Below are 10764 nucleotides of genomic sequence, written 5' to 3' on the forward strand. Positions count from 1 at the left end.
TTTATTATTACATATTTGCTTTACAACTAATAATAAAATAGAACATAGGCCTATAAATGTAGTTCTGTTATGATGTCTAAAACCTGACAAGCTTACCTCTGTGGGTATCCGTACACCGGATCTTGGTATCGACGAGGCGGTGGCCGGTCAGTTTTGCAATATTTTCACAGTTTTAATGTAATTAATGTATCTGTTAATGTATCTGTTGACTATCACTGCGCCAAACGTAAAACAGCGGAAGGAATACTCATTGTTAACATAGATTGTACAGAGAATCTTGCATTTGTTTGGTGTTGCAACTTGCAACCTCATTTTAGGCTATCAATATATATTTTCTTATACTACCATTATTTAAAAAAAACCTTTAATTTGTTTTGAAGGTAGTGGGCCTTTAACGACAATGATTTACGTTTATACAAAAAGAATTAATATAAAGCTTGATTGAAAATGGCAAATGGAACCTTCTGCTTGATTCTCTTCTGTCCATATTTAAATCATCCATTAATTTATTTTGCTCTTTACCTTCATTTTTTCTCTCCTTTCCATTTCTCTCTCTTTTCCCATTATTTTTCTGTTAGTCACATTTTTTTTTCTTCTTCAAATACTTTTGTGTGTGAGTGAGGCGAAACCATGCAGTCACATTTCGTGTCTGAAAACGTACTTCGGGTATGATTTGGTACACTTGATATACATATTGTAACAAATATTTGTCTTAACTTAAACAAAACTTTAAATGTGGAATTACTTTTCTTATAATTACTTTGTTAATTGTATTCATTGTTTTATCAATACGAGGTTCTTTATTGTACAGGTATTATACAACGGAGTGAGGCAGGCTTAGTTAATTCTCGTAATAGTAAGATAGAGATGAAATTCCTACTGAGATGTTTCCTTGTAATACACTGGATTTCTTTATGAAACGGTTCGTCATTTCCTAGGTGAATTTATGGAGACAATCTATGTTGCTCTTCTCCTAGCAGTGGATTTTCCTTGGTAGTGTTCCTACCTTCAAATGCTGGAATGTGAATCTTGATATCATAATATCTAAATCAATGTCGGGACTCCACATATAGAAGGGATCAACGTTTTATGAAGCCTTTGTGTAGCATTTTCAATCCAAACGTTGTATAATTGTATGGGATTTATTGGATTGTAACAGACAACAAAGTGGCCGACAGGCAGCCATCTTTGATTCTGATAGATGAAGTTTGTTACCGCTGTTTCTCCGCAGGTACCTGATAGGCTCTGTCTCAAATTTCATGTGTAGACTTTCCATGAACCCAAGTTGTGCATGTTAAATTTTGGAATCTATTGAACAATACGATGACTGATAGGCACTTTTTGATAGACAACCATCGAAGATTTTGACAATTACAGTTTGTTATCACTGTTTCTCAGAAAGTACTTGAAAGGCTCTGTCTCAAATTTCATATGTAGACTTTCCATAATAAACCCTAGTTGTGCATATTAAATTTTGGAATCTCCATAATAAACCCTAGTTGTGCATATTAAATTTTGGAATCTATTGAACAACACAAGGACTGATAGACACTTTTGATAGACAGCATCGAAGATTTTGACAATTACCGTTTGTTACCACTGTTTCTCAGACAGTACACGGGGATATTTCTCCAATTTCACACGTCGTTTTCAGTTTACCCATTTTTATGACAGGCAGCCATCTGGGAATTCGATAGTTGAAAATTGTTACCAATATTTTTCATACAGTACCTAAGCATATGGCTTAGGTTTATATGTAGACTCCATTTGGGCTCTTCTTATGCACATTACATTTTGAGTCACCTTTGGTTTAGACAACTTAAAGATGCTCCATAGCCGACAGACTATAAATGATACTCATCATTGAACAATCATTGTTGTTAAATCGTGTATACATATGTCTACTTAACACAAAAACAATATAAAATAATTCATTTTGCTTTAGGTGCATGCACAATCAGCATTTCATTCCATAGGATATAGTGCCACGGGTTTTTTTTGGGATTGCAATTAGTTACATTTTATATTTTAACTGAAAGTAAAATTAGAAGCTCACACTTTTCAATGATGGTAATGGTGTAAAGTAATTAACTTTTGAAACTGAAGAAAATAGCTAAATCGTCTGCTCCTGTTTATGATAGAGAAAACATACCATTTGTCAATGATGGAGCATCTTTAAGTTATATTAACCTCAAGTTGGAGAGAGCATACAGAAGGTCTTATTTGATTTAAGAAAATATGAAGTCTGTAGCCATTATATCGGAGAAAGAATTGAGTAGAAGTTTTTCAACAGTCAAATGCGTTTTTTATTTAGACCAGAAATATAAATTTAAAAATATATTGGTCAGAAAACTTTATGGCTGATACCGTTACGACAACTGACGTTTCTTTCTGCTATTTTCAGAGCACCTTTAATTTGGGGACTCTTGCATTTCTAGGTTCTCCCTGGTCGTTTGTTGTAAATATGTCGTTTTGTGATGGGAAAGCAGGAATTCTATTTACAAGAAATATTATGTATATCCATCAGATGTTATCAAATGGTTTAATCAAAACATATAGATCATTCAATGGTATGTGCAACTGTCCCACTGAACCCCTTCTTTGTCGTGTATTGGTTCCAGTAGGGACTTCTATTTCCCCCTCACATCCATAAGAAAGATACAAATTAAGCTTACTAGTACTTCCTAGTTAGAAGATAGTTGTTTCTTTATTTCTGCAACATTTTAAACTATCCTTTACCCAAATGAATTATTTGCATTGATATTATATAATGCGACCTCTATAATATTACTCTTGACCAGTTCCCAGTCGTATCTGCTGTTGTAGCGATATCTAGTATATCAGTACACTTCTTCATAATGAAGGTAAAATATCCAGAACAGGAGCTGAAACACGGCATAAGCCGCTAGATAGTAGACCCGGAAGTACTTCTCCACGACCCCAGTAGGAACAGACATGAAGAACCTGACACTGAAACTGTACGTGTTATTGTTACTCCTGTTGCCTTCTGTCTCACCAATGGCATGACCATCCTTCAATGACAAAGCATAATTTTGAAAATACCTTCAAAATCAATAATTTTTAACATATTAATGGATCTGCAATTGTATTGGTGGACAAATATTTGTTAAATAAACGACTTTTTAAAGATGATCCTACGGCATTGTATTTCCTATGCTAATCGCTAGCGAACCTTTAAAGACAGGCCACACGTATTTGTGCTAAGTTATTATTCTCAAAAACATTGCAACCATCTTTTAAGGTAATTACCGGTGACGTTACTAAACATACAAATAAATGGAGCTGATGGTCACTGTAAATGTTTGCATTGAGGCTCATTACTTATGAAATCAGAGTCTTTTTGAATAGTTAACTTTTACCAGTGAGTTCTGTAGCTTCCGTTCGAGTTATCAAAAAAGAGAGAAATGTTTTAGAAGATACAATGTTATTTCTAGTAAGAAATATATTTACCGCTGACCCAAGGTTTGTGTCGACGAGATCTACATTGCTCATTTGTTTAAGTGCCCCCGTATCAGTAATTCCTTCCGTTAGGTTATCCTTCTTAATCTCTTCCTGTCGTCTTATTTTCTGTTGGAATATATCCACCGCGTGTACAAAAGTATATTCGAACATGGCCACGACGACGAATATCAGAGACATGACGAACCATACCTCTATAGCTGATATTGTGATATCGGTCTGCAGGAACAACTTGGTGCCGACCTGTTCTGTGATCATAGCCAGTAGACACAACGTACCCAACTTGACCCTGGATGACACCTGGGAACGCTCTATCCAGAAACTCAGCCAACCAACCAGTACGATGAAAATGCTGGGTATAAATAAACGTCCAACGTTATTGGCAAAGCTGAATCCTATGTGCACCAATAATTGCACACAAGAGCTATCAACAACTGGAAATAAAACAAGATTTCACCATTTTACATGCACGAGTGTTGTAACATTATGGTATTGCTTCTAACCACCTATCTGATATGATTCAAAATATAAGACATGTGTATTGTTCGACCAAGATGGATTTATTGTGGGTGTTCCTTTATGGGATATCGGTTTGGAATTGGTCGCATACCTACATTATGTCGCCGTTTTAAAAACTATAAATACCCCTCTACCGTTATACAAGGGTTGCAAAAGGAAGTGCGATGATCGTGATGAAATATAGGTGTATCCAAAGTTATTAAGATTTTGTAATTAGACAGATGGTCAATTTTGTTATCTACTGATAGATGATATGATGAAGTTGTCTTCTGTTATTTAAGGTTACATAAGTGATAATAACCTTTTAATGTCTCGTTATATCAAACAAATCGTTTTTATCCGTTCACGTAGGACATCTTTATACATCATCCCTGTTCATTGAGTGTTTCTAGTAAACTTTTATCATAAAGCAGGAAACTGTGAAAGACTCGGCGGTAACCTTCGTATATTGGGTAATCAAAGACGACTGATTATAACGCTATTATGTTATAAATCTACCTAAACACTAGATATAAAAGTGGTTGAAACACATATAATGGGAAAAGTCAGTCAAATTGTTTTGGTTTTCGTTTTTGTATTCTTCAGTTCGTTTTTCTGCGTGCTTTTCCAAATTTTGACATGGCTTTCGGCATTTAGTTTGGCTTTTTTGGCTGCTTTTTAAAAGTTTGAATAAGTAACTAGAATTGATGTACAGAGATTTACAAATGACGATAAAATAGAAGATTTGACAACTACACTTGTAGAGCACATGTAGTCACAGGAGGATATCCTGACAAGCAATTGACATGTTTATATTTAATAGTGTTATTTGTAATTGTTTTTCTTCGTGTTCTTTTTGATGTAAATATATATCCATACCAGCTACTTTACTACAAGTTCGGCTTTAATACCTGCACTAGTATCAGAAGAACACGTGGTGAATTCCCATGTGTGTGTCGTCACTTCCGGGTTAGCAAACGTGACGTTGATCTTTGGTTTGTTAATGGAGTCCCACTCTAGTGTTACCTGGTCATTGGTGTAGGAATCTTAAAGGAAATGGAAAATAAAATAAAACCCTTTAACGTGGTGACGTTGTCAAAAAGAATAATCCCATAAACAGATACATTATGTCGTCATGTACAGAATGTTTAAGTCAAACAATGCCAGTATCATAAGAATCCAAATATAATAAACATGAATAAAATTATAACTGTATTTCAAGAGAATCTGCTGTAACAATGAGATCATTATTCATTTCAATTATATTTTTGAAATTGTCAATAATCTTTTCGTTTCTATACTTATTAGTCAACGATATAATTTTTACCGTTTTTATATTTGTCAACGCCGAAATAGATTTCTAAAGATTATGAATTTGTTATACAAATAGAAAATTACTTTGAGGAGAAAAATACTCACGAATACGAAACTTGAGCAGACAATCAAAAAGACCATTAGGAAACAGGAAGCCTTTCAAATCACAAGACAGTCCTACCGTCATTCTACAAACACAGATACAAAGAAAACATAACCAAATACGATAAAAACGAAATAAGCTACTGGCCATTAAAATGTAGGAAGAAATAGAGCAAGGATTTCAATTTCAATTTCGAAACAGAAAGAAAAAAAATCAACGTTTGTATGTTTAAATTTTTTAGCAGGCTTGTAAGAAACACGAACGATTTAAACAAAAATGACCTTTATGTTAAAACATACCTCATACTATATATAATGGTCCCATTGGGTGTGATCCATACAAATCGGTTTGGCATCGACGAATCATGGACATGCGAATGTATTTCGTTCTCAACGTAACTTTCTGGTAGCCAAATATTTTCGAAGTATTTATTCCGGATAACATGGTATGTCGTGTCAATGTCAGAGATATTTCCGAACGGATATTTCAACCTAGGATCATTCCAAATTTGGTAGTAATAAAATGTGAAGTCCGCTTCGTTCTGAAATAGGAACTGTACTGAAGTCGTGACATCGTTTTGCTCGACATAAATCTGGTCTATTATTACAGATTACAATATATACTTGAACAATAACTTTAAACAATTTATTTTCCAAACAGCATTTTCTTCGGGCTGGAAATTAATAGTCATCTAATGATATTGATACAGTACCAGTATTTAGTACTGCTGATTATACATAGCTATGCTATAACATGTAAAGGGGCCAAACTGTTTAGATCTCGCTGCACTTTGGCTGACACCTGGTCATATATATGTGTGAGAGAATTCAACTGTGTCGAAGCCGAAATCGACGTCGATCATTGACCTTCGACTTTCATTTTATTTCATAAAGACATTTCTAACACTTTTTACATTTTTTTGTATTTCGAATGTTCAGGAATTTTACGTCTTGAAAAAAAATGAAATGTCATAAATAGTAACAACGCCACTATACTATACAAACCGTGTCAATGAATCTCATTTGTGTTATATGGATAGTGATTCGGACATCTGTTTTATTGCCTGGAAACAACAAATATCAGTCTATACAAGTAATTATCAACATAACGGTTATACATATACTGAATCTCTGTAATGATAAAACATTATTTGAGATACATGTATATAATATGCGTTCCGAGTTATTTCAGTAATTAGAAAAGTCAATACACGTACATGTTATACAATACATTTAAATAAGTCACAGGTACAAATTGTACGCAGTGCTATAAATCCAAATGAAAGAAAAAAGTATAAACATCTGTTTTCTTTTTTTCTCCTTTTTTAATGATATCAAATATCATAAAAAAAATATCTGGTTTTTCCCGGAGGTCGCACTTGCACTATTGGTTTCATTTCAAATATATTTGAATATCTAAAAAAATCAGTATTATAGTAATAATTCGATCAAGACGGAAATGATATGATATTTGTTGAAATTTCTGTTACCTGTATGGTAGAACGGCGGCTTAGATCTGTCTGTCTGCAGCATTGCATCTATTTCACGTCGTCTGAAAAATGTAGGGACAGTTCATACACAATAATCATTAATGTATTTTTCTCCGCAAACAACTGCTAAATTATGATATTGATGAAATATAGGTGTATATATCTAAAGTTTTAATCTTGACAGCATGCTATAAGAAAAATTGTAATAAAAGATAGAAGAAATAGTGTAAGCATAATTCAGGTAATAAAACATGCATTTTAAGTACATTGTAATATACATACTGTTGTGGTGTAAGATCCGCTTTGATCCCATCATACATTGATAATGTAAATATCAAGAAGCAGGCTCTCGGTGATATGGTCAGCATGATAATAGACTGGTGATTTCAACAAAAGGAATGATGATCTAACCACCGGACACCGGGCTGTCAATATGATATCAATAAATATTATATATAATAATTCTAAACGATATCAAGCTGTGAAGAAACCAAGACTGAACCGCTTGATTTAAGATAAACTTGGTTTAGTACTGATGTTGATTTGCACTTTTGCTGACAATATATTTAGTCAATGCTACTTATTGATATGATAATGCTACTATTCATGATGTTATAGTGATCAGTGGATGGAAACACAGCTATTATAGAGTGCAATAGAAACTCCACAGAATTATATATACATAATAATTAGAAATAACTATTCCCCACACTCCAATTCACAGTAATGATATGCCAGCTCGTAACGATCAGCAGAATAGTATGTAGCGTATCCTATCTACCAATCGCTATGTAGATAGAGGGGAAACAAGTTACAAATGCAACAAATATATTCAACATTCATTACTCTCTGTAAATAGACATAATTTATCAAAATATATCACAGATTCAATGTTTACAAGTTTTTGCCTACCTTAAATGGGCCTTGTCTGATGATGTACCTGTAAACACACTCTTCGATACCAACACCTGGGCATTAATGAGTGTACAGTGCAGATCAATCATTGGTACTTTACGAGGTACTAAACTACACCATCCAGGAGTACGGTGATCAGTTGAACAGGGATAGAGCTGTGTATTGGACTGATTTTATTGTGTCCGTCCACGTGATATGGACAAGCGTGTATAGCGGTCAATTGGAACGGACAGAGTTTAAAAACCTCACCTATTCCTTTGTATAAAAGATTTAAAGTAAGGTAAACTTCAACCGAAACTGAACCAAAGGGGTCATTTGTGTGACAGAAATATGAGAATGATTTGATCGTGACGCGACATCCTGTTAAATATTCATCTATTACAAGAATGTATCCTTACCTCGAATTTTGTTTACCCAATTTTTGAAAGAAATAAACATGGGAAAAAAGAGTGGCTCTTATACTCCTAATATTCTGTCTTTGCATATTACAGAATTAACTACATTTTTGGTAGGTATCGATAGAGACGTAATTATTTTATGGGCAAACCCACGTCGTTTTTATTGAAAATCAAGACGTTACGCTTTCAAACACGTGACATCACAATCTACAAAAGTAAATAACATGGTAACTTTTAATATAGTGATAATATATATGTTGATGACGTTTTAAAAAGGATGTGTTGATATTTAATGTGTTTGGTTATTCCTGGGTAAAACTGGTCTCCATAATTGACAATAATTCGGGTTTTATATCGTATCAAAAAGAAAACTTCAAGTTTTTACTCACGGACGTAGAGATGTATTGTGAGATCTAAAGGTAATTCACTGGTAATTTCCTGAATCAAAATAACAGAAATGATAGAACCAGAACACCAGGGTACCACACTAGTAGAGTTTTATGTATTGTTAGATACCAACAGAATACATACAAACGTCAATTTTGATTTTGAGTTTCAAAAACAAGGATGCGGACAAGAAATGATAGCCATACACTCGATTGACTCGTGTCTTGAGAGTGCAAAATTGACACTTTCAAAACTGCAAACTTTATCTATTTAGCCTCTTTACAAATGACACTAAATGGTAGATAGTCATGCCCCAGGACAATGTTCAGGTGTCATGTTAGGATAATATATGCAGTTAAAATCAATTTTACCCTGATGCTTGATTCAAGTTTATGTTTCAGTTTAACCAATGACAGAAGTTGTGTAGTAATTGCACTGCAGCTTCATCATGAACTCCATCGAAATTTCTCGCAGAAATGACATATCAGGTGATTACTCTGTATTACCTTCAATCAAGCATCTTTTGTGCTTACCAACTTATACTTTGTCTGCAGGCATCGCTTCTTCAATGCATCGCGCCAATTGGCGGATAAAGCTTCATCTAGGCTGAACCTCCATAATGAGACCGTTGAATGCTGATATTTACAGGCCATAGCAGACGAATGGTGACTTTACAGGTCCTACAGCAGACTAATGCTGATATTTTGATATTTACAGACTCTAGCAGACTAATGATGATATTTACAGACTCTAGCAGACTAATGCTGATATAAACAGGTCCTAAAGCGGACGCAGGCTGATATTTACAGACTCTAGCAGACTAATGATGATGTTTACAGGCTGAAGCCGACTAATGCTGATGTTTACAGGCCATATAGCAGACAAATACTGATGTTTACAGGCCATACAGCAGACTAATGCTGATGTTTACAGGCCATATAGCAGACAAATACTGATGTTTACAGGCCATATAGCAGACAAATACTGAAATTTACAGGCCATATAACATTCTAATACTGATGTTTACAGGCTGTAGCCGACTAATGCTGATGTTTACATGCCATATAGCAGACTAATGTTGATGTTTACAGGCCATATAGCAGGCTAATGCTGATGTTTACACACTATATAGAGGACTAATGCTGATGTTTACAGGCCCTATAGCATTCTAATGCTGATGTTTACAGGCCATATAGCAGACAAATACTTATGTTTACAGGCCATATAGCATTCTAATACTGATGTTTACAGGCCATTTAGCAGACTAATGCTGATGTTTACACACTATATAGAGGACTAATGCTGATGTTTACAGGCCCTACAGCATTCTAATGCTGATGTTTACAGGCCATATAGCAGACAAATACTTATGTTTACAGGCCATATAGCATTCTAATACTGATGTTTACAGGCCATTTAGCAGACTAATGCTGATGTTTACAGACTATATAGAGGACTAATGCTGATGTTTACAGGCTATATAGCAGACTAATGCTGATGTTTACAGGCCATATAGCAGACTAATGCTGATGTTTACAGACTATATAGAGGACTAATGCTGATGTGTACAGGCCATATAGCATTCTAATACTGATGTTTACAGGCCATTTAGCAGACTAATGCTGATGTTTACAGACTATATAGAGGACTAATGCTGATGTTTACAGGCCATATAGCAGACTAATGCTGATGTTTACAGACTATATAGCAGACTAATGCTGATGTTTACAGACTATATAGAGGACTAATGCTGATGTTTACAGACTATATAGAGGACTAATGCTGATGTTTACAGACTATATAACAGACTAATACTGATGTTTACAGGCCATTTAGCAGACTAATACTGATGTTTACAGACTATATAGAGGACTAATGCTGATGTTTACAGACTATATAGAGGACTAATACTGATGTTTACAGACTATATAACAGACTAATACTGATGTTTACAGGCCCTATAGTAAACTTATACTGATGTTTAATAGATACCCAAGCTAGCAGACGAATGATAATATTTGCAGACTCTTGTTAACTAATGACGATGTTTACAGGCTCAAGCATACTAATACTAATGTTTATAGACCCTAACAGACTAATGCTGATGTTTACAGGCCATATAACAGATTAATGCAGAGTACCTAGTCTTCATTATTGTGGTAAATATGACTGGTAACATG

General features: G+C 34.4%; 1 protein-coding gene across 1 annotated transcript; it reads right to left on the minus strand.

The window, feature by feature from the left end:
* Window positions 1-2394: 2394 nt before the first annotated feature.
* LOC138328873 (glycine receptor subunit alpha-1-like) lies at window positions 2395-7931 on the minus strand. Its single transcript, XM_069275589.1, has 9 exons — window positions 7797-7931; window positions 7167-7309; window positions 6885-6946; window positions 6400-6458; window positions 5695-5936; window positions 5398-5480; window positions 4890-5024; window positions 3472-3914; window positions 2395-3032 (listed from the first exon to the last, which is right to left on the minus strand). The coding sequence occupies exons 2-9, from the start codon at window positions 7250-7252 to the stop codon at window positions 2841-2843; spliced, it is 1302 nt and encodes a 433-aa protein (XP_069131690.1). The 5' UTR covers window positions 7253-7309; window positions 7797-7931; the 3' UTR covers window positions 2395-2840.
* Window positions 7932-10764: the final 2833 nt, after the last annotated feature.

This window comes from Argopecten irradians, chromosome 8 (assembly GCF_041381155.1).
Source record: "Argopecten irradians isolate NY chromosome 8, Ai_NY, whole genome shotgun sequence".
Taxonomy (NCBI): Eukaryota; Metazoa; Mollusca; class Bivalvia; order Pectinida; family Pectinidae; genus Argopecten; species Argopecten irradians.